Genomic DNA, 25,222 nt, shown 5'->3' on the forward strand with positions numbered 1-25,222 from the left:
AATAGTTTTTAAAACTTCTAAAAATTTTTTTTCTAAATATAATATTTTATAATTGCTCTCTTGGCTTTACCTACACCAGTGTACACTGGATATGGTATTGCAGATTAAACTTAACAATTAATTCACGAATTGCAGAACAATGAGACATTGATACCATTTACAGTTTGTGGTCAATGATCCCGCTGATTATCACCTTGGAATGCAGTCGGTCCATAGGCTATGGAAAGGCAAAGCAGTTTTCTGAAGAGTTAATCTCATTACTTATCATCATCTACATGAATAAAGTGATAAACTATTTCATGGAAATGTAAGAATTCTTATCACCAAATTCCTTTGCTTGTGGCTGTGTTTCTCCACACCATGTGGATGTCCTATAATACAATTCAACTCAATTCTGACACATCTATCTGGAGATAGCATCAGATTCCACAAGTTAAGGTCTCAGTCCCATAAGACTGCCTTCCACTTTAGATGTCAACTGAAAGCCCAGATAGTCAACTTTGCTTCTGACCCACTGGCAATAAACAGGTTCCTGAGACTCTCCTTCCTTGGGTTCAATTAATTTGCTAGAATGGCTCACAAAACTCGGAGAATCATTTACCAAATTACTATATAAAAGGATATGACTCAGGAACCTCCAGATGGAAGAAATGCATAAGGCAAGGTATGGGAAAAGACTCAGAGCTTACTTGCTTTTAGCACTCTCTCCAAACCCTGTCCTTGTGGGATTTTATGGAGACCTCATTAAATAGGCATGATTGATTACATCATTGGTCATTTGGTGATCAGTTCAACTTCCAGTTCCGTTACCTTCCCTGGAGGTGGAGGTGAGGTTGGGAGGGTGGGTAGGTGGATTGGAGTTTGGGGCACAGCATTGGTTTGGGCAGCCAGCCCCCATCCTTACGTGCAGTCCAAAAGTCACCTCGTTAACAAGATACCTGTATCTTTCTCATCACTTAGGAAATTCCAAGTGTTTTAGGACCTCTGTGCCAGGAATGGGGTCGAAGACCAAACATATATTTCTTAGTATAAATCATAATATCACGAAATGAGAAAACGTGTTTTTTCGGTTTACCAAACTCTATTGGGTGGGAAACAAAATTAAGTTCTGTTGTAATAAATATGAGATAAAGACAATTATGTCATGTTTATGTAGAATGCTTATGTAGAAAATATCTTGTAATTTACAAATGATTTAAGGCTTGGTTAAAGTAAACGGACAGGGAGGCGTGGTGTACTGTGATTCATGGGGTCGCGGAGAGTCGGACACGACTGAGAGACTGAACTGAACTGACTGAAAAGTAAACCACTTTGTTCACATTGACAGCAGAGGGAATAATCTTTAACATTCTATGAATTTTTTTCCAATTATAGAGAAAAGCTTACTGAAGAAAATGGGAAATACAGAAAAATATAAAAGATAAAAATCATAATCATAATATTTCTGGTAATTTTATAAAATTAGAAATGGCAGTAGTGGCTAAGAATAATTTTTTGTCTTTAAGACTGTCTATACTATTACCATGAAAATATTTTTTATTAAGACAATAAAATAGATCTTGAATATATTCTGAGATAAAATCTTATTCATTCTTGAATAAAAATAATTCATGTTATTTTAGACATTCATTCATGCAGGACAAACATTTTTATAATGATTAAGACTAAAGTCAAACAATTTGCTATCAAAAATATGCCACTAAGAGAAGATTCTACTTAAATTTTCTGATATAAGAGAAACAAATCATTTTAACCAAATGAAATTATTTTAAAAATGATTGATTTGGTCTTACGTTTTCTACAGTATTTTTACATTTGAACAAGAGCAGGAAATGTTTTCATTCTTAACCTTTCAACTTCAGCCTGTAGTATTGAAATCTGATCAGCTTGTTCTTTTGAAATTTTTGTTAACTTTTGTTGTCGCATCATGTTTTCGTATCGTTCTTTGGCAATCTTTTCACAAGTCAGTTTAGACCCTATCCCCAAAATGAAGAAGATGGAATTAGTTGAATTATTATCTACATTTTAAAATACAGAAACAGCACTCTGAAATAGTTAAACATATGGAACAAATACTGGTAGCTTTATAACCACTGTACAGATTTTAGGAATTCTGATTACTTTTAAACAAACTGACAGTTAATTAAAGAAAAAAAATCTTACCTATTGCATTACAGATGTCTTTTCTCTCTGAGACAGCCACCAGCTCTTCTCGTAAATTGCAACTTAGGGTATAATTTGCTATATCTTTTTGATTGCTGTACCTTCTCAGTTTTTTAAGTAGCTTTTTGCAGTTCTCCACATTCTTTTTGTGGGTCTAAAATTTTTGTTCCCAGGAAAGCCCACAAAAATAATTTTGAAAGAAAATATTTTATAAAGATATTATTCTTAAAATTTAAATACATTGTCATCATTAAGATATCTTACCACCATACCCCTAGTGCTTAGCATAATGCCCCCACACAGTAGGTACTTAAATTATTTGTTGAAAGATAGAATGGTCCGTTAATACACATTTTAGAAGAAACTTTATATATTCTTAGAAATGAGAGATTTTAAGAACACAGCCTGGAGAGTACTTTTTTTCCATCTTATATATGTTAAACACTCAAAACTGAGTGCTCAGGCAGTTAAGGTAAAACAAAGCCTTTACAATGCCAAGGAAAGACTATCAACACTTCTACTACATAAATCATAACCGAATGTGAAACAGGAAATTCACCTACACTCTAATAGCCCCAAAGGATGTTGAAGTGCTTCACAACCTAAATGTCCATTAACAGATGAATGGATGAAGATGTGGTACATATATATATAATGGAATATTACTCAGTCATTAAAAAGAATGAAATAATGACATTTGCAGCAATATGAACAGACCTGGAGATTATCAAACTAAGTGAACTAAGTCAGACAAAGACATATCATATGATCTTGCTTACACCTTGAATCTAAAGAAAATGATACAAATGAACTTATTTACAAAAAAGAAACATACAGATTTAGAGGACAAACTTTTGGCTACAGAGCTGGGGAAGGGTTGGGGGAAAACAGATTGGAAGGTTGGGATTGAGATATACACACTTCTGTATTTAAAATAGATAACCAACAAAAGGTGAAGTCCCTCAGTGGTGTCCAACTCTTTGTGACCCCATGGATTGTAGCCTGCCAAGCTCCTCTGTCCATGGAATTTTCCAGGCTAGAATAATGGAGTGGGTTGCCATGTCCTCCAGGGGATCTTCCCAACCCAGGGATCGAACCCAGGTCTAATGCATTGCAGGCAGACTCTTTACCATCTGAGCCACCAGGGAAACCAAGAGGATAACCAACAAGGACCTACTGTATAGCACAAGGAACTTCGCTTAGTATTCTGTAATAACCTAAATGGGAAAAGAACTTGAAACAGAATGGATACATGTATTTGTATAACTGAATCACTTTGCTGTACACCTGAAACTAAATCATTATTCATCAACAGTACTCCAATATAAAATTAAAATATTTTTTAAAGTCCTTCAAGCTGTCACAATGGTTATGGTTGCAAAGAGGCTATTTAGGGACCTCGGGACGACAGAGAATGAGATGGCTGGATAGCATCACCGACTCTGTGGACATGAGTTTGAGTGAACTCCGGGAGTTGGTGATGGACAGGGAGGCCTGGCATGCTGTGATTCATGGGGTCGCGGAGAGTCGGACACGACTGAGTGACTGAACTGAACTGAACTGAATAAGGACTGATGCTAAAGCTGAAACTGCAATACTTTGGCCACCTCATGCGACAAGCTGACTCACTGGAAAAGACTCTGATGCTGGGAAAGGTTGGGGGCGGGAGGAGAAGGGGACGACAGAGAATGAGATGGCTGGATGGCATCACCGACTCTGTGGACATGAGTTTGAGTGTACTCCGGGAGTTGGTGATGGACAGGGAGTCCTGGCGTGCTGTGATTCATGGGGTCGCAGAGAGTCGGACATGACTGAGCGACTGAACTGAACTGAATTACATCCATCCTAAAGGAGATCAGCCCTGAATGTTCACTGGAAGGACTGATGTTGAAGCTGAAACTCCAATACTTTGGCCACCTAATGCGAAGAACTCACTCATTGAGAAAGACCCTGATGCTGGGAAAGTTTGAAGGCAGGAGGAGAAGGGGACGGCAGAGGATGAGATGGTTGGATGGCATCACTGACTCGAAATGAGTTTGAGTAAACCCTGGGAGTTGGTGATGGATAGTGAGGACTGGCGTGCTGCAGTCCATGAGGTTGCAGAGTCGGACACGAATGAGCAACTGAACTGAACTGAATTACATCCTGAATATCATTATAAAAGACCAAGTTTTTGTAGGTTCTATTTGAATTCATGGTTTGAAAACTATTACTTTGTTCATATCATTCAAAAATACTGGAAATATAATGATCAATATCTTTGATTCCTACCTTATCTAAAACAGCAATAGTCTGCTCCATTATTCCAATCTGAATGGCAATCAGAGTCTCATAGTTTGGCTCATTTAGGTACTTTGAGAGGAAAAAGAGAAACCACAAAGTAAGTATATTTTTCTCTATTTCTTCCAAGAGATAATTTTATAAAGATTATCTTAGTTTTGAAAGTTCCTGTTTCTCATAAAATATATCTATCCAAGTGAGGATTGATTTGACTTTGTGCCATAATATTTACTCATGTTTAATTATTGATGCACTCACCTATATACTAATAACTACCAATGCCTAGTTTATTTTCTCATTCATTCATTTATTCAACTTACCAGATATTTACTGTTTCATTTGACAGTGTCTCATGAGTTCCATATTAACAATATCCTACTAATAGTTAAAGATACTGAGGGAGATAACAAAGATAGATAGCATCAAGAAGATAGACATCAAGAAGAGAATAAGTAATATGATTAGTTGCCAGAAGATACATAAGTGACATGCAAATTAAAAGGTGGTTTGAGATGGGCTATGATTTCTCTGAGCTTGGGAAATCAAAAGGCTTTACGGATTAGGTGGCATTTAAACCAGACCTTCAAAAGTAGATAGATTTGGGATGTGAAAAAAATTGAGGAAAAGTATTCCAGGTAGAAGAACCAGTATTGCAAAGGCACAGAGGTAGAATCTTAGAAAATAGAATCAGTTTGGTTTGAAAATACTGATGTGTAAAAGACTAACAGGGGGAAAGAATTTGAGAAAGATTGAAGGACACTCAACACCACTTAAGAACTTGAAAATTCATTGGCCAGGTAAGAAGAAGAAGTTTAAGATGGAGCAGAGTAGGAATGTTATTAGAGCTGAATAGAAATGTGAATCTATAGATGAGATAGGGAAAAACCCAAAGTCAAGAGACTTGTTAGAAGATTGTTATAAAATACTCGAAACCATTGAAAAGGAAGAACTGAAGCAAGGTAAAGGCTAGGGGCATAAAGAAAGAGGGAATAAATGGATACACTAGGCAAGGCTTGGAAGACAAGGGAAGGAGAGGAATCAGAGGACAGCGACTTTAACCCCAAGTGAATGGTTGAAAGAACAGAAATAAGCAAAATAAGAAGAGGTGCTGTTGGGAGATAGCACAGTAATAATGCTTGAGAAAGGTCAGGTTCAGAGAAGTGAGACTGGAATTGAATTGGAATCCAGGAAGCTTAGATGAGTCTTAGGAGTGATCATGGAAGTTAGAAAAAGAGAAATCATCAAAGGAGAGGACATGGAAAGAAACACAGAGATGAGGGCAGAATCTTAATCACTATACTTAAGAGGCAGAAACAAAGGAGAAATCAGGAAAAGAGGCAGAGTGATCTGACATGTTGGAAGAAATACAGGAGAAAGGAGGGATGATTAAAACCAAAAAAACAGGCAATATTAAAAATGAAGATGGACCTCCCAGGAGGTCCAGTGGTTAAAACTCTGCTTCCACTGTGGGGGGCGGGGTGGTTTGTGGGGAAATGTACGTATGATCCTTGGATGGGGAATTAAGATCTCACATGCTCCTGGCCAGAAAGAAAAAAAAAGAGAGAGAATGAAGATAGTCAATGGTCAAACACTACAGGGATGGTGATGACTGGGAAAGGGATCACTAGATTTGACAATCAGGAAATTCCTGGTGAATTGCAAGATAGAACTATACTGCTCACTGGGTCACAAAGAACCAGAGGCCGCAAATGGAAACCACAGAAGAAGAGATAGGCAGAATCCACAGTCACATTATGAAATACTATGCATGGGATATGCTTGACATCACAGAGCATCTTATTAAATATTGGTTGAGTGAGCGAATACATTAATGACTGAAATTAAAATTGTATAGTGGGGCACAGGGAGAACTTACCTTTTGACGATCTCTTGAAAAAAACAGCATCTGAATATCCCAAGCCTTCTGATTTAGATCTTCCATTTCCATCTCCATCTTCTTATGTTCCCACTCAATCTGAAATATTCCTTTATGGACTTCTTTACTTTCCATCATGCTTGCAACTTTCTTTTGTCCTTGAGTCTTAAAAAAAACCACAACACTAACTGGCATTCATATAATATTGTGCATTCAGAATAGTTGAAGCTGAATGCTTTTCTTAGAAAACACTTGGAATACAGAGATAATTCTATCTTCTTTTAAAAATGTAGCAGATATTAAAAATTAGTTCCTGGGCACAATCTGATGATGATATAAAGCAAGATAGTTACTAAGCAGAAAGGATTATAAGATAATTTGAATGGCATGGCCAATTTACTTTATGTCAATGATTAGGCAGGAATTCCTTCTGCCATTATCAGTCTGTACGTGTTTGTACCCCTATTCTCCCCTGCTTCTTGACACTAAAGATAAAGGATTATAGTTTAACACACTAGGCACCACAGTATCTGGTTGGTAGCCAGTGAAAAAACAAGAAAATTGAATGGGTTAAATACGATATTTAATCATTTGGATGTTCTATACTTCATTTCAAATGGACTACATGAAGTTCAGTAATATTTTCATGAAACTGTTCCCCCAAATTGCTAACAGTGAAACTACTAAGATTCTAAGATAAATTTGTATGTGAGTTCCATCAGTTAACATTTTATATATTTCCTCTATTCTCTTTAGAGAACTTAGCTTTTTTCAAGATCATGCCGTTAGACTATACCAACTACTACTCTTTTTAAAAATTATTTTTATCTTTTGATCACTCAGTTCAGTTCAGTCGCTCAGTCGTGTCCGACTCTCCGCGACCCCATGAATCACAGCACGCCAGGCCTCCCTGTCCATCACCAACTCCCGGAGTTCACTCAAACTCATGTCCACAGAGTCGGTGATGCCATCCAGCCATCTCATTCTCTGTCGTCCCCTTCTCCTCCCGCCCCCAACCTTTCCCAGCATCAGAGTCTTTTCCAGTGAGTCAGCTCGTCGCATGAGGTGGCCAAAGTATTGGAGTTTCAGCTTTAGCATCAGTCCTTCCAATGAACACCCAGGATCGATCTCCTTTAGAATGGACTGGTTGGATCTCCTTGCAGTCCAAGGGACTCTCAAGAGTCTTCTCCAACACCACAGTTCAAAAGCATCAATTCTTCGGTGATCACTGCTTGGCCTCAATTCCTCGAATTTCTCACTTTCAATAGTATTTTCTCTGTTTGCTCGGCCACCCAGCTCCCATGATCATACCCTTGATCTTGTCAACACCAGCTCCCAAATCTTAAGGTCAAACATTTCTCTGGAGCAGTATCTCTCAAATGGGCAAAATATTGCCCCACCAGTGGACATTCAACTACACTGGGAGGCATTTTGGCTGATACAACTGGAGGGGGAGGCACTGCTACTAGCATCTAGTAGGTAGAGGCCAGGGGTGCTTCTAAACTCCACATAATACGCAGCACATGAGCTCTCTCCAACAAATAACCACCCAGCTCAAAAGTCAGTAGTGCTGAGGTTGAGAAACACTTCTGTCAAACTACTACATCTCCCCGCTGCTTTCCTTTCAGTCAACTTTCTCATGAGATCTATTAATAGTCCTGGTCTCAACTTCCTCACTTCTTATTTCTTCAGCCATTGCCATTTGAGCTGCTGCACCAACACTCCGAGAGTTAACAACCATGCTCTTGTCAAGTAATTGATACAGTGCATGGTTCCCTCTTCCATGGAACTGTCTATCTCATGGTTTTTAAGTATATGGAAGATCAATATGGAAATAAAGGATTTGAACAAGTCCTAAGAGACATACACAGAATGCCTCACTCTATACCAGCAGAATACACACTATTCTGTATTCTCAAATACAGACCATACGTGTGGCCATAAAATGAATCCAAATACATTTTAAAAGATGAAAATCATACAAAGTGTCTGATCTGGCCACAAGGGAATGAAACTAGAAATCAATAACAGAAAGAAAACCAGAATATTTGCAAATATGTGGAGATTCAATCATATATTATTAAATAATCAGTGGGGTCAAAGAAGAAATCCTAAGCAGTATTAGAAAATACTTTGAAATGAATGTAAGTGAAAATAGAACACATCAGAACTTATACAAATCCTTCTCAAACACTTAAGTAAAAAATTGAAAAGAAGGGAATACTTCCAAACATTTTATGAGGGCAATATTTCTCTGTTATCAAATCCAGAAAAAGACACCACAATAAGAGAAAATTATAGGTTGATATCCTTGATGAACATGGATGCAAGAATCCTGGACAAAATATATTAGCAAACCAAAGTCAAGAATACATTAAAAGGATCATACGCACATACACACACCCCCTGGACATATGTTCAGACTGCTGAGAATCAAAGATAAAGAGAAAATCTCAAAGGCAGACACACTACATTAAGAGGTGTACAAAGATTAAAAAGATACAGTAGGCATCTTATCAGAAGTTCTGTAAACCAGAAGAAGATGAACAACTTTAAAGTGAAAAGACTGAGAGAGAGAGTCTATCAATCCAGGGAACCCAGCAAAATATCTTTCAATAATAGAGGTGAACCAAAGACAATTTCAGACAAAGGAAAACAGATTTCATTACCAGCAGACAATTCAGTTAAGTTAAAAGAAGTTCTTTAAGCAGAAGGTATATAATACAAAACAGAAACTTCAATCCACACAAAGAAAGATCTCTTGAAATAGTGAAATTGAAGGGAAATAGAAAATCATTTTTTCTTTATTTTTAATCATTCCAAAAGACAACTGACTGCCTAAAGGAACAATAGTAATGCAATGTGGGTTATAAGCAATACATGTAACAACATTAGCACATAATTTTCAAATAGCACAAAATTCCCAAGTATTTGGAAATTAAATAACATACTTCTAAATAACCCATAGTAACTTCTAATAGAAAGTTACATGGGGAATTAGATAATATTTTAAATGGAAAGAAGATAAAAACACAAACTATCAAAATTTGTAGAGTATAGCTAAAGTAGTACTTTAGAAAGAAATTTTTAACATTTAGATGTTTATATTAAAAAACAAGCAAGATCTGAATTATCTAAGCTTATCAAACTTATTAGGTGAGAAAACTGACTCTAACAAAATGATGGTATATTAGAATGAACATTTAACTCTATGGTCTTGAACTTCTTTTTACCTTAAAATTATCTGGGAAGCTTTTAAAAAATATATCCATGTCTAGAGGTGGGGCCTGGATACATATGTAAACTTCTTCAGGGTAGCGATCACCTACTGACTCAACTGAATGAAAATTATTTCCCATAGAAATGGGAGAATATGAAAAATATTTGGCACAGGAGGTGACATGTTGTTTTTTTCTTTTTTAAAAATGCTAATTACCCGAATCACAGAATTCAAGTCTTCAATTATGATCTTGTTGATGAGGATTGCATCAGAATAATCCAGCATTAACTGGAAATTCTCCAGTTCTACCTGTCCTTGTTTAAGGAGGATTTGGATCGTCAAATTCAACTGGAATTTCACTTTGTCTTCCTGTAATCTAAATTGAAAAAGAGTTCAAAATAAGTAGTTGTGACATATTTATCTTCCAAATTTCACCTATCATTTGATATATACTTTCAATAAAATATGTATGATATGAAAATTGAGTATAAAATTCAGAATTAATTTTCCTTAAGCTGAAGGGAAACTCACTGGAGATTAATGTGGAAAATATTTTTCCAATGAAAAGCTTTCCTCGAGATCTCTGTGATACTTCTTTTCTTGCTAATATGGAATTACACTTGGGCTGCTTACAGAATGGTATGCACAAAAACACATTCATAAACTTTGACTTCATGATTAAGAAAAGATGGATATGCTTTTGAACGTAAGTAGAAAAAAACAGAGATACTGCCAAATAAAAAATATACCTTAGGTAGATTTGTTCTGACTTCATGTGTTGATCTCTGATATTATATTAACAATGTTTAATCTGCATGCTACTTATCAAATCTATTTTTAGGTAATCCATATTCTTGCTTATCACCTAGATCTGAAAATGATGTTTAATGATGAATTTGGAGATATCAGAGAAGTATTTATCAATGTGGCTATAAATGTGGCCAAAAGTGAAGCAAGGACATAAGACAGTATCTAAGTTACTCAGGAAAATGCAACAAGCTCCCTGACGAAAAATATTAGCTTATCAGGCATATAGATGGAAATTTCTTGGATATCCGCTTAAATTTCCACACTCTTTGCTTGTGTGGCTTGAGCCTAAAAGTACTTACTAGCAGAAACATATTCTGTGTATTTTTATGTGGAAGGAGATCAAAATAAAAGACTTTTCCCAAACTTACATGTTTGTTAAGTAAGTCACAGGGATGTAAGGTATACCATAGGGAATATAAATATAGTCAATAATATTATCAGAATTTTGTATGATGACAAATGCTAACGAGGCTTCTCATGGAGATCATTGAGTAACGTATAGCAATATCAGATCACTATTGGTGCATCTGAAACTAATATAAGTAAATTATACTTCAAATTCTAAAAAGGAAAAACATTGAAAAGTAAAAAAAACAAAACAAAACTTGATGGTTTGCAGTAAGAACAGGGAGCATGAAGGTAAATTTCATTCTGAAATAAGGTCTTACATAACAAAATGCACTTTCTCAAAGAGAAGTTATAAAGCATGTAGATAAAGTCAGTGCCAGCTATAAACCAGTTAGTCAGCACTCTCCCCCCATGATAACACAACTCAATTTAGCCCTAGCTTAGATTTTGAAAACGTGAATGTGAATGAAAGGTTCAAATTACAGGATGAGCTCACGGAACACTCTTTCAATTTCATGCTGCACCTTCTCATCATCCTCAGTTCTTCTCCGGAGGAAAGCCACCATTTCTATTAAGCCAGCAGCTTTCTGCTTTACCTGAAGAAATCAAACCACAAACATCTCAGAACATATGAAATAAAAGCTTTAGAAATAAAAGCAAACTAATTTTAAAGAACTTGAGAAATATACATCTTTTAACTTTGTTACAAAACCTTAAGTCCGCCTTTCTAATAAATTAGCAAAAATTTAAATCCCTGCCATTATGTAATACAAGAAACTTGAAACTTGCATGGCACATCCCATGAATAATTAGAAAAGTATCCCCCAAAAGTGTCAAAATTGCTTCTCTGTGAAAGACAATATGCATGCAGCTAGGATTTTTCTTATATCTTATCATCTTAGATAAAATTTTATAATCATAGATACTTCAACAAAAATATGACAGCCTTGCACATGTGGCACCCAATTTAGGGAATCTGGGGGAGTGGAGGCAGGGTGTGGTCAAGAAGCAACAAGAGGAAGGAGTCTTTTCCCAATTAAACACACTCTCAAATTGCTACCATTTTTTTACATTAACAGAATATTCTAGCAAAACTATAAAGTTTGTTCTGGTGAAGTATAATTCTAGTCTATGCAAAAAGAGATGAACACTGCTTAAGACCAGAGCAGACAGAAGAAGCTGTGTCTGTAACAGTTTTGTCCATGAGAAATGTCATGTGAGCCATCAATGCCAGCTGCATACATAATTTTAAATTTTGTAGGAGCCACATTACAAAAGTGAAATGAAACAGGTGAAATTAACTTTACTCTTTTATTTAACACAATATATCCAAAACATTATCATTTCAACCTGTAAAGAATATAAAAAATATTGGGACATTTTCCATTCTTTTTTTCATACTAAGTCTTCTAACTCTGCCCATATTTTCCAGTAACAGCATGTCTCAATTAGAACTGTCCACATTTATTTCACATAAAAAATAACTGTGTGTGGCTAATGGCCATCATTTTGGACAGTGGGTCTACAAGTAGGCCTGTACTTAGCCCTCAATCGGACTAAGGTTAATGTTTTATTTCTTTATCATTTTTATTAATATTACTAACTGCTACCCTAGTGGGAAACCTAAATAATTAGCTTTTCTAGAAGGACTGACCACTATAAACTATATATTTGATACTAGCATACTAAGTGAAATGAACATAGAATGATAAAATGTTATATACTTTCTGTTCATTTTCCACTTTTGCTCTTCTGGTCATGCAGAAATGTTCCCAGACGGAGGTGTCTAAGCCTTCTGGCATATTATTAATACTATCCAAGTCATCCATGGCTTTCATTAACTGGGCAAAGGCATCCTTATTCAATTTCCCAGATCCTGGTCGCTCTCCAAAAGGCACAAGACTGGTCGTTTCTGCATGTACTTTGTGTTTGTGAATCCTGGTATTATCAATAAAAGCCCATCAACGTTTCATATTTTCACATACAAAACAATCACTGTTAAATAATATAACCTTTAGCAGGGCTGTGACACTGCATTCCACTTCCCCGTGGTTAGTGGGTGGATTACCCCAAAGAGAAAAGCACAGGCTGGGACCTTTCAACATCTCTGGGATCCTCAGACATGACCTAAAGTGGACTACAGATGTACCCAACTGCAATCAGCACTGGAAGCTTTAACTGCACAAGGAAATGTCTCCCTTCTGGGCATTTTAAGCAGGCAAGTAAATGCCTGAGAGAAGTACGGATGTTCCCTGGTTCTGACCCACACATCCTCTGCTGATGTCCTTGTTGCAGGTGAATAGCCTGGAGTATGTTCAGCTATACGTGCAACTGGAGAAGTGCCTCTTTTTTTATCTACATTATGGATTAGTTTTGTTTCCCTGGGCTGCAGCTGGGAAGAGAAGGGTACTGAGATTTGTATCAGCATTCACTCTCAAGGTACCTCACAACATGCTGTGAAGTTACTATAGTTATCCTCTTTTTCTAGAAGGAAGTGAGTCTCTGAGAGAAGTGACTGACCAAGGCCACAGGCCTGATAGGTGTGGAGTTAGTATTTAAAGCTAATGCTGCTGGACAATACAGCTTATACTTTTTCCACTACTGCCTTTCAATAGGTCTCACTTCTTTCTTCATAGGCATATACAACTCACTCCTTTAAAAACAGGGAAACCAGGATACAAGGTTTGTTCTAGGCTGAATTTCTCAGGTTGCATATAACCTGTCAAAAGTGAGAGAATCAGTTTGTATCTTAGACACAGATAAGCCTATACCTTTGTGACAAACTCCATGATTCCTACATTATGTTTGATTAAAAATTACGGAAATCTGTATAGGTAAAAATTTGGAAATCTGTGAAATTAATTGTCTGATACTCTCAAGTATCAAAGTCAGATATTTTAGAACTATTTTGATAATGGTTATCATCAGTCATTCATACTGGCATTTTTCAAACTTTGTCTTAAACACATTCACATGAGATGCTCTGGGGAAAGGGTCTGGAAAACACTTCCTACTCTGTTTCTCACATGAGATGCAAAGGCTACAGAAAGTTCTGAAATGTTCTTCAGTAAAGAAAATTATATATCTTTTTCAACCCTGTATTTCCTTAAACTTATTTTGTCCTGGAAGCCTTTTATGTGTAATTCCAATTCATACCGCAAGGGATGCATATGTGTTAGAACATATCTTGGGAAAAACAGTTTATAAATCTGTCTGCCATCTATATCTTGTCAGGAACTACTTTCATGTATAAAACAGAACCTATAATAGCACTATGATTACCTAGACACTTAATTTCTAAATAATGAAGTCATCAGTCTTCATTGCCTACTGTTAAGATATAATAATCTTTAAAAAACTGAGTTAAGATCAAAATACTTGGACATTTTCATGTAAATGATGTTACACTGAATATTATGAACTAATTGGGAGAAAAAGCTTAAATCTAATAACATTTTTTTTTCTCAGAAACATGATAGCAAAGGAGAAACAAACCTTGGTCGGCGTTTAAAAAGTTTGTAGAGTATATCCACCTGATGACTGGGGATTTCAGAAAATTCCTTTTTAAAGCTGCGATCCAGAACCTAAAGAAAAACATATCATTCCCAGGATTGCAACTTTGTTCAGAAGGCTTTTACCTGTGACAATACTCTTTAAAATATTAATTGTATCACCTTGATTTTTAAAAATCCATGAATACTTGATTTATAACATAGACTTGTTAAAGGGTGACCACTCACGGTGCAAGGATTTCACAAAAATTTACCTTAAACAAGAAGCGCCTCAGTAAACTAAAAATATTATTTCATATAAGAGGTCTTAGAAATCACTTAGAACTGAAGTGAAGTGAAAGTGAACTGTTAGTCACTCAGTAGTGCCCGACTCTTTGCAACACTATAGACTGTAGCCCTCCAGGCTCCTCTGTCCATGGGATTCTCCAGGCAAGAATACTGGTATGGGTTGCCATTCCCTTCTCCAGGAGATCTTCCCAACCCAGGGATCGACTCCAGGTCTCCTGCATTGCAGGCAGATTCTATACTGTCTGAACCACTAGGGTTTTATTTAGAACTGAAGTTTCACAAAATAATATTTACCTGTAAAACAGACAGGGTACCTCTATTTTGTTACATTCCATTCTATTCTTATGTTTGCTTTTCTATCCTAGTCTTTTCCATTTATAAATCTGCTGGCCATAGTCTACTTAATTGATTTCATAACCAACTAAGGGGGAATGCAACCTGAAGTTTGAAAGGCTCTAAAGTCTAGATGAGCTCTCTCCTTTTTAGTGCAAGAGAAAGCTTAAACCAGAGAAGTTTACAAGAATTTATTTTACACAGTGATTTTTAGAAATACACAGTGGCATAGAATGGAGTTTACCCATAACTGAGAATTACAGTAGGGGGAAATTCTGTGAGAAGATTAGATTGTATCCCTTTTAATCGTCCCCAAATCCAGGCAGCAGCAATTGCTGCTAATCACATTGGGAAGTGACTGAGGCAACAGCTCTCACTTTGTCTTCTGCCAGTAAGTTGTCATAGTGTTCCTTGTACATATCCAGGTCTTCTCTAGCCTTCTGGATGGCCTCTGTGCTCTGGCTCTAGAATAACATTGGGAATAGAAGATTGGAACTGGAGAGTTTTCAGGATAAATACAAATATTGAGATACTAAAAAAAGACAAGGAATTCCCTAGTACAAGATTAATGTGAATTGAAGTATCAATTACAGATAACATTCATAGAAGAAAGTAAACTGACTGGAGGCTTTGAAAGGACAAACGTCCAATCACCTATTTCAAAGTGTAGCCAGCTCTGTACATGAGTGTGTAAGTGACCAGGGAGCAAACTACACCCTTGGCAGAGCAGTGTGGGTGATGAAAATTGCACAGGCTTGGGAGTCATGTGGGCATGGGTTCTGAGAGACTGGATATATATTAGTAAATGGAGGATGGCCAGGCCATATATAAAAATAGAACTGACTCACAGTCTGCAACCAGCCAGGAATTGAAACCATAACCTCTGCAGTGATTGGCTCCTAAACTGTCAGAACTTGGTCAATAACTTTCAGCTTTCCTAATTTTTGCCACCATTTTCAACTGAGGACCAACCAGGGAAAGCCAAATCTGCTTCCCAAACCAAACACATAGATAGCCCAGCTTCTAATTAACTTGCCCCAGGCTTCCCCATGCCAACAACTCCTAATCAGGATACAGCTGAAGCCCTTTCTTATTTTCATTAAATGGCTTTCTCATCCCCCTGCCTGCCTTTGAGTGTCTGCCAAACACGAATGTCATATGATACTTTAAATCATTCATTCATAAATGACATTTATAATACTATTAATTAAAGCTGACATCTTTTGAAAATTATTATGTGACAAGCATTTTGTATTCATTGTCTCTTTCATTAAAATATCTATTATGTCTCTTTCATGAAAATATCTCTTTCATGAAAATATCACATATCTATTAGCATTTTAAAAAATATTACAGTTTTTCATTCTATAAGCTAACCCATTACTTACATGTTTAGTGAAACAGAGTGCCAAATGGTCCAGAGAGAACAATACACCCTAGAGAAGAGCTTGAAAATAGCTTTAATGGTTATGTCTTGTCCAAGGTCCCATAGCTAGTCAGTGGTTAAAAGTCCAGACAGGGAGCCAAGGAACACACACACATTTGAGAAGGAATATAGAAAGAAAGAAGGGGTCAGGCAGGAGTGTGGACTCTTGTCAAGTGGGAGCAATTGGTCAGAAACTGCTGATACTCAGGTATCAGACGCTGTATTTACCTTCTCCTCCTGCTTCCTTGTAAGGTAGTTGTTCAGGAATGCTTCTCTGGAGCTTATTTCTTCATCCAACAGCAAAGAGAAAATAAGGTTGTTTATTTTCAGTTCCTCCTGTAGAAATATTTTAAAAGGGGAAAAACAATCAATGTGCCCACCTGGGAAAGGATTTTCTATTGAGGGTCACAGACTTGGCACTCACCAAGCAAGTTTATAACACACAAGAAAGAGAAATTCTTTTCAATAAAAAGGGAATATAAACTTGCAGTAACTACTCAGTTGTTTTTACCTTTTTTCAATTTTCATTGCAAGATAAAATATATACATAGGAAAACACATAAAACAAATGTATAGTTTAATGAGTTATTATTAAGGCAAAACACCATTGTAATCACTCAGTTCAACAACTGGATCTTAACCAGAGCCCTTCCATGCATCCCTATCCTAATCTCAACTCCAATAATAACCATTGTCTTGACTTTTACAGTAATCACTCCTTGTGTTTCTTTACAGTATTATTACCCAAATACGCATCTTCTGGGCACTACTGTATAACTTGTCTGTTGAAAAAACTGTCACATTTTGAAAGTCTATTATCCACAGGATCTCTTTCAGCCCTTTCTTTCCCTCACATTTATTTGTAGTTATCTGTAGCTTCACCTAGTCTGAGTTTTACTCACTGCTTACTTATGGTGAATTCAACAGAGTCCTTTATCCCATGTGTTTCTTGAAAATTTGCAGCTGGGTCAGGGGACAGATCAGACCTGTGTCTGATCCTTTTAAAAGACCATAGGGGACATGGTGTTTTTTGATCAGGAAACAGGTAGTGTCAAATTGTCTTTCTTTCTGAGACGTTAGCAGCTGTAAATCTCAGTGCTTAGGTTCATTCATCCTTTGAGAGCTGCAAAATGGTGATACTATATTTCTATCATTCCTTCTTCACTTATTAATTGAAATTTTTTCATAAAGGCATGCTTCTCCCTATCTGCTATTTGGTTACCTGGCGGTGTAGTTCATACAGAAAAGCAGAGTAAATTCTTGACACTTTCTCTTTGTTAGTTTTTAGATAATGAACTGGTTGTTATCCTTTGAAGGCATTTTTATTTTTAAAATGTCACAAATTCATTAACCTAATAAATTTGATAGGCTTCAGTTAATCGTAATTGTTATCATTGTTGAATCTTAAATTGTCCCATTTAGGGGGTATTTTAAAGTGGACTCCTTTTGATAGTTGCCTTTAATAATTTCCTCATTGTCTTGTATGAAAATGTTCCCTGGTGGCTCAGATGGTAAAGTATCTGCCTACAATGCGGGAGACCTGGGTTCAATCCCTGGGTCGGGAAGATCTCTTGGAGAAGGAAATAGCAACCCACTCCAATATTCTTGCTGGAAAAACCCATGGACAGAGGAGCCTGATAGGCTACAGTCCATGGGGTCACATAGGGTTGGACATGACTGAGTGACTTCACGTGTATGAAAGGATGTTTTAAATATGTCTTTTAAAACTAACGGCTTTATTAGGACTTCTCTCACAAGCCATACAATTCGCTTCTTTAAAGTCTGTAGTTCAATGGTTTTTTAAGTTATATTCTCAGTTGTGCAACCAACACCACAATTTTAGAATATTTCAGCACTTCTAAAAAAAATCCATTAGCAGTCATTTCCCATTTCTCCCCACACCTTCCAGAGGTCTTCCTGCGTCCCCACCCCAAGGCAACCGCTGATTAACTTTGTCTCTACGGATTTGCCTCTTCTGGACATTTCATATAAATAGAATCACTCAACATGTGGCCCAGAGTGTCTGGCTTCTTTCACTTAGCATGCTTTCCAGGTTCATCTATGTTGTAGAATGTATTAGTACTTTTTATTGTTGAATAATATGCCGTTACATGAATAAACAATATTTTATTTATTCATTCATAGTTGGACATTTGGGTTATTTCCACTTTGGGGCCTTTATGATTAATGCACTCTTATGACTAATGCTGGAGCACTCATTCTCAATCTCCCCCACCAACTACTATATGCACACATTCCCTCCCTCCTGGGCCTGTGGTCATGTTCTCTCTGTGGCCACAACTCCTGAGGAAGAGTCCCTCTCCCATGGCTACAGGTCTTACTGGGTGCTGGGAATAGTGCCCTTCCCTTGCCTCTTTAGCTCTTGCCATGATACTGGCTTGCCATTACCTCTAGTCTCTGGGAGTTTCACCACTCTTTGCTGTTTCCCTTAACCCTGCCCATACCTCAGTTAGGAGTCCCTGCATCCCCCTCTCTTAAATGTAACCCTTTCAGGGTATTTTTCCTGTTGGGACCCTGACAATACAGACACCGTCTGGGAGCTTCTTAACTCCTCTCATCTTTCTTGGTTGATCCCCTTTGCTTTGGTGAGATTCATCTTTCATTAACTTGCAGAGAATGGGTGCACAAAAATTTTTGAGATCTTGCATTTCTCAAAATATCATTACTCTCCTTTTACATTCAATCAATAGTTTGGTCTGACATAGAATCTGTTGGGAATAATTTTCCCTCAGAATTTAAAGGCTTCATTCTTTGTCTTCTAGTTTTTAAGTTATTGTATACTTCATTTACATTCTTACTGCTGAATCAAAGTAAGTCAGATTTTTCATCTGATTTTTTTGGGGCATGTAGACTATTCGGTCATTCTACATATAGGGTGAGCCCAACCCTTTTCCAGTTGCTGGAAATACAAGGATGAACAAGAGAGACTCAGTCCCTACCCTCATGGAGCTTAGTCTTGGGAGCATTAAAAAGTAACTTGATAAATTAAAATTCAGTTGTACTAAGTGATAGAAAGTAAAAGAACAGAGTCTATAACAGGAAGAGCTAACCTAGTTGGGACTTGACAGATGGGTAAATATGGTGCAGGAAGCAAAGAGGTTGGAAGAGAGTATGATTGGCAGAATTGGGAGCAAGGAGGTGTGAACCAGGTGGCAGAGAATGGAGCATGGCAAGTCAGGGGGAGGGTGGCACAGATGAGGCTGGAACAGGAGGCAGGGCCAGCCAGTGCAGGGCCTTCCTGCCAGACAGGCTGTGGGTCTTTATCCTAAGAAGAGTGAAAGGCCTTGGAGGCGCCTTAAAAGAATGTCATATAAGTGAAGCTTTTATTTACCTGGTTGACAACCATCTCTGCCTTCACTCTCCTTTCAAAGAGTCTTTTCAAATGTTCATCAAAATTCTGTGTGCTTTCTTGAATAGAATTTTGAAGTTTCTTCATTTCTGTTTCTAAAGACTAAAAGGAAATCAGCACCAAAGTTAACATGTAGGAACATCAGATGTTCCTAGGGAGTGATTGTCTACATTTTGCCAAAAGGAAGGGGCAGGTGGAGGGCAGGCCTTGTGAGGTATTCTGGGCTTCCCCTTCAGCCACAGATATTACTCCTGGGTCTGTTATATTGTCTCTCTACTTTTATATATGTTTGACATTTTCCATAATACAAAGGTTTTTTGGTGTTTTTTTTTAACAAACCTTCAAAGGAGTCTTTTTTCTTTTGTAAATATAAGAGATGTATACAACATGTAAGACTACAGCATGCAGGGTCAGGGGTTGGAAGTCTGAGGACAGAGGAGAGCGCATGACATGGTCCTCTAGGATCTTGCCACTTAAAGTATATAGTCCATCAACCAGCAGCAGCAGCTGAACCATGTGGTTGCCCAATAGAAATGTAGAATCTCAGGAGCCTTCTCTGTCCTCAGAATGAAAGAATCTGAATCTGCATTTTAAAAAAGATCCACCAGGTTAAACCAGGGGGAAATTGAAAGCTGGGGGGAATAGTATTGTTGAGCAGCTTTAAGAACCCAATAAAGACTAAGGTCATCAGAGTGAAACCACAGACCATTTTTTCTTTTTTTTTTAAAATGATCTCACGGTGATTTTATTATTATTTTTAATACTATGAGTGTGAACTATTAGTTTTATTCTTTAAAATAGCTAACATGGGGTCATTTCCTGAGTTCAGGGGCAATGCTAAGAAAACTACAGGTATTGCCTTCTTGCATCCCCACAATAGTACAGAAAGAAGGTTCCAGAATGCCCATTTTACAGATGAGGAGACCGAGGTTTTGAGAGATAATAACATTTCCATGGCCACACTGGCTTCAAACTGTCCAACTCCAAAAGCAAAACTTATAGTCACTTTGTTATATTTCTTCACCCAGTGCATGGTGTGAATGCAGAGAAAGTTGAGTGCTGGCTTCATCAAGGCTGACTTTTTACCAGGTGAGCATGGTCAAAGGGCAGGGGGTGAAGGCGTAGGCAAAAGACTATTTTACAGTGCAAGGCCATGGAGTAAATGCCACCACTTTAGGCATCTGAATTCCGTTAACTTCTTGACATCTTTACTGCACTCAGAACTACTCATTTTGGATAAAACGCAGGGGCATTGTTAGAGGACCGCAGTGAATAAAAACAGGGACAAGTTAACAATAGGTTCAAAGGAGTTGTTCACAAAATATGGCCTCTATAAAGCTGACAAACTGTCCTGCCTTGAATGGTGGTATGATTTTACTTTCTTCACAGAAGGATAAATATTAACTTGGTTGTATACCATCACCTTTTACATCTCTATTATAATTGTAAGCAATTTCAATGTTGGAATGTGTCTTTATGATGGAAGGAGAAAAGTAGGAGACCTGCATTTCAAAAATCTCAAATTAGAAGTCTATTGATTGCGTCATTCTTCTTTCAAGTCTTTTCTTTGAAATTGAGAGCAAATACAGCAAGAGCATACAGCTTAAACTGAGGTAGGCAAGAGACAGCAATTCCTTATGGTGCCCTGAACATACTGTCACAGGTGTTCATTAAACATCTGAAGAATGAATGAAGGACCAAATGAACTGTAATGATGTAAAATGGAAATCAATAAGAACCTTCAATTTTGCTGTGTTCTTATTGTTTAAAATTGTTCTAAGTCTTTAAATTTATCTGCACTCGCTTCCTCAAATTCTCTTGAGAATTTAAGCTGAAACAATGTCCTGAGGCTACCAAAGGTACTGAGAAAATACCTTTTGAAATGTCATTTGGAGAGATACTGAAACAAAACCCTTGGTACGGTAGGCCACATTCTCTGCTCTTCTGACCTTTTTATACTTATCTCTTTCTTCATTTAACTCCTTGACTTTTTTCTCATACTCTTTGAAAAGTTTCTTTTCCTCTTCAGACCACAAAGCATCAGGTTTTACCATAAACGGAGGCTGAGGAATCACCTGAAGAAGTAAAGAAAGCATCTAGGTTAAGTATATACGTAGCCACACAGCAAAACTCAGAGCTATTGTTACAGTTTAAAAAAGAAAGCATCTAGGTTAAGTATATACGTAGCCACACAGTAAAACTCAGAGCTATTGTTACAGTTTAAAAAAGAAAGCATCTAGGTTAAGTATATACGTAGCCACACAGCAAAACTCAGAGCTATTGTTACAGTTTAAAAAAGAGCCCTTTCAAAGGGGACAGTTCTTCACATTGGCAAGACAACGACCCAACGCTTTGACCAAAGGATATGAAAAAATGCTACAACTGTTTTTCTGTGACTTAAGCCGGGGTGAATAGTTTGGGATGAACCCTGATTCTGAGCTGACAAGTTCAGACATACAAGTTGATATCCTCATAGCTAGAACTGTGTCAAAGCTCCAGGGATACCTATGTCAGGTATCAAAGGGCATGTTCCTTGGTGTATCTGGAGAATTGCAGGTGAAGTTTTATCCCTGCTTTCTGTAGAGACCAAAACCACTGTAGTTGCTTTCTTAGTTGTTCATTTGTTGGCTTTTTTTCAGATTGGAGGACAAGCCTGTGGTTTCAAACTTCTTATTTGCCTGATACATGTTTATAAGGTACTGAGTGAAGTGAGAGTGTTAGTCACTCCGTCATGTCCAACTCTCTGCTGCCCCATGGACTACAGCCCACCAGGCTCCTCGGTCCATGGAACTCTCCAGGCAAGAATACTGGAGTGGGTTGCCATTCCCTTCTCCAGGGGATCTTCCTGACTTAGGAATCGAACCCGGGTATCCTGCACTGTAGGCCGATTCTTTACTGTCTGAGCCACCAGGGAAGCCCTTATGAGGCACTGGGGGTGGTATATTTATTGCTGTAGAATTTCTAAAATTTAGGTTCACATAGGAAAAAATGGTCATGTTTAAGTAGCTCGCTCCATCCCATTCCACCTTCCATAAGGATGGCCAGGAATCTCACCATTCTCAAAATGTCTTCCTTCTTGACTTCCAGAACTCCTCCCATCATGTCCATGAGGGCTCGGCGTCTTGGGTCAGGGCCCTTGGGAAAAAGCCAGGGTCAGAGAGGGTCACTGGGACAGAGACCACTCCAGTGGCACTAGGGACAGCCCCACCCCAATGTTAGATTGACTGTATTTAGGATTGGGGAGGGTGAGCAGTGGCATGCATGGAGGGGAGAAGAAGCCACTGAGATTCCAGTGACCGCTGACCATGACAAATGCCCTAATGTGTCTCTCTGGTAGAGTACAAGACTATTCAACCAAGTTAGGAACAAGTATACCTAAAAGGAAAAAGGGTCTTAGGTACCACCGGAGAAAAACTGCATACCCATGTCAGAAGCAGTCGCTCCATTTCACGGGTCACAAGCAAGTCTGTTTTGGCTTTTTGCCATGGTTTAATATGTCTTTGAGCTGAAATCTGAAAAAGAAAATGTAATTTCCTGCTGTTATTCTTATAAAACTCAAACCAAAGTTTCCTTCTACACACTAGGAGGAGGTTAGACAGAATTAGGGGGATAGAAGGAATACCCAGGTTTTGCCACCAATTTCCTATTTTGGGATGAAGATGAGATCCAAAATGAGAGAGTTAGAAAAACAGATGATTACTTTCAACAGGGACTGTTAGTGTTACTATTACCTCTAAGCAACACTTTTATCTTTTGCCCTGAAGTAATCAAGATCGTTTCATGTTAGCAAGGGTATTCTCTTTGAATCACTTCTTATAAATGAAATATAGTTTTATTTGAAATGTTCTCTTTAGGTATTTAATTGTAACTGTCTCAGTGCCAAACAGGTTTTAAGAAGACTGTCCAGTGAGCCCCTTCCTCTGGAACCCATACTGTTGTAATGGCTACATAACCACTGGAGCTCCATCAGTCTCATTCCCATGATGTGACCCAACCTCTATAGCTATAGGTGCTTGCCGGGAGCCAGCAAGGGAAATCCTACCCGTGGCAAAGGTCAACTGGGGAAGAGGCCTGACGGGCAAAGGCTAATCAGGACTCGAGGAGCCCCCTGGACTTACCTGAGCATCTACCCCAAAGAAAACTGGAATCTGACTGCTTTACTATCTTACGCCTCTTACCAAGTCCTCTAATACTTACAGGGGCTTCCCCCAACCACCTTTCTCTGAAAACATTAATTCAGAGCTGTAGTTTAAAAGTTCTCCTCGGCTTAATAGGAGTGTTCCAATCCAAGCCCCTCTGATAGCTTTCTAACTTGCATGACAAGTTTGTCCGGGCTCCTAAAATGCAGGAATCTGTTGAAGAAGTTAAAATCACTAGAATAGTACTAGAAAAGATTTCATTGTTGAATCAATGCTTGCTGCAGTTTCCTCTATCTATTGTATCCTTGGAAATATATTAATCCTTTGACTTAACCACATCAGATCTTAAGTTAATAAGTTCCTTTCTTGCAGCTCACTACACCGGTGCCTTATAGGAATGTAACTTTGTTATGTGTCTACCACCTAACTTTAGGAAAGTCACCTTAAAAGAAAAGTCTTTTACTTGCTAACTAACCTATTGTCAGGAGAGAGGGCCATAAAACTGTTAGCAGGCCCCCTGGCCAGAAGATGATGTAAATCACCTAAAACTTTTATCACACAAAAATAAGCCCTGATCCTGATAAGGGTCAAGACCGCTGACCCCACGTGATTTTGGTGTGAATCTATACCTCCCTTTCTCTGTTTCTTATGCGCATAACTTAGGGTATAAAAGCAGCACTGGAAAATAAAGTTTTGGGCCTTGCTCACTGAAGCTTGGTCTCCCCATGTCGTTCTTTCTCTTTTTCCATCCTTTTCTCTATTCTCCTTTTTCTGGTTGAGATCCTTGGAGCACTGGGCCCTCTGAGTTTACTTATCTGCCTGGGCTTCTAAGACCCACTCGAGGGGGTGCCCTGGTGGGGTGCCTCAAGTGATTCGAGAGGGCGCCTGCGGCCTACGTAAACAGAGCAAGCCCCGTGCTGGGGTTTTATTGGTTTCCAGCGTAAACCAAGGAATCATCAGCCCCTGTCTCTCTCTCTCTTTCTCTCTCTCTCTCTGACGCCGACGCCGTTCATCCCGAGGATACCCTGGGTCATATCGGGGCTGGACCCCGATAGGTGCTGGACCCAAGTTGACCCAAGGAGACCTTTTCCAGGCAAATCTGGACCTATGACTAAGAGATTACAGTTTGGACCAGATGCTCTCTAGAATATAGGAGATATAACATAGAAACGACTAAAGGCCGCTGAAATGCAGACAGAAGTGAATCAAAAGATGAAGAAAGAGCACTTCTGGTCTCCTCACAAGGCTCCGGTATGTGGTTCCTGCTTCTTTCTAGGCTTGGTGTCCAAATCTTTTCTGGACTCCATGGTATTCATAAAAGAAATCCTCATTATTTCTGGGGCTATGTTAGCTGATTTTGTTACTTGTAACCAAGATTTCTACCATATACAGTTGCTTCTTGCAGCAAAAACAAGAAGAATAAATAAGAGCCTGGAAAATGTCGTGAGAAAGAAGGC

At 38.1% G+C, this 25,222-nt stretch overlaps 1 protein-coding gene across 4 annotated transcripts in view; it reads right to left on the reverse strand.

Moving 5' to 3' along the window:
• Window positions 1-1,461: 1,461 nt before the first annotated feature.
• Window positions 1,462-25,222, reverse strand: part of CFAP43 (cilia and flagella associated protein 43) — a 110,909-nt gene continuing 87,148 nt past the window's right edge. For 3 of the 4 annotated variants that reach the window (XM_055424713.2, XM_055424712.2, XM_055424711.2), the window contains 14 exons: window positions 23,049-23,138; window positions 22,681-22,761; window positions 21,576-21,701; window positions 19,609-19,728; window positions 16,485-16,592; window positions 15,208-15,294; window positions 14,193-14,281; window positions 12,422-12,635; window positions 11,181-11,293; window positions 9,756-9,915; window positions 6,320-6,484; window positions 4,435-4,515; window positions 2,164-2,317; window positions 1,462-1,976 (listed from right to left, as the gene is read on the reverse strand). In XM_055424713.2, coding sequence (XP_055280688.2) covers window positions 1,810-1,976; window positions 2,164-2,317; window positions 4,435-4,515; window positions 6,320-6,484; window positions 9,756-9,915; window positions 11,181-11,293; window positions 12,422-12,635; window positions 14,193-14,281; window positions 15,208-15,294; window positions 16,485-16,592; window positions 19,609-19,728; window positions 21,576-21,701; window positions 22,681-22,761; window positions 23,049-23,138 — 1,755 coding nt within the window. In that variant the 3' untranslated portion in view covers window positions 1,462-1,809. The remainder of the gene's footprint in view (window positions 1,977-2,163; window positions 2,318-4,434; window positions 4,516-6,319; window positions 6,485-9,755; window positions 9,916-11,180; window positions 11,294-12,421; window positions 12,636-14,192; window positions 14,282-15,207; window positions 15,295-16,484; window positions 16,593-19,608; window positions 19,729-21,575; window positions 21,702-22,680; window positions 22,762-23,048; window positions 23,139-25,222) is intronic. The other variant, XM_055424714.2, reaches the window with a different exon arrangement.

This window comes from Moschus berezovskii, chromosome 12 (assembly GCF_049115385.1).
Source record: "Moschus berezovskii isolate FMDL1 chromosome 12, NW_MosBer_1.0, whole genome shotgun sequence".
Classification (NCBI taxonomy): domain Eukaryota; kingdom Metazoa; phylum Chordata; class Mammalia; order Artiodactyla; family Moschidae; genus Moschus; species Moschus berezovskii.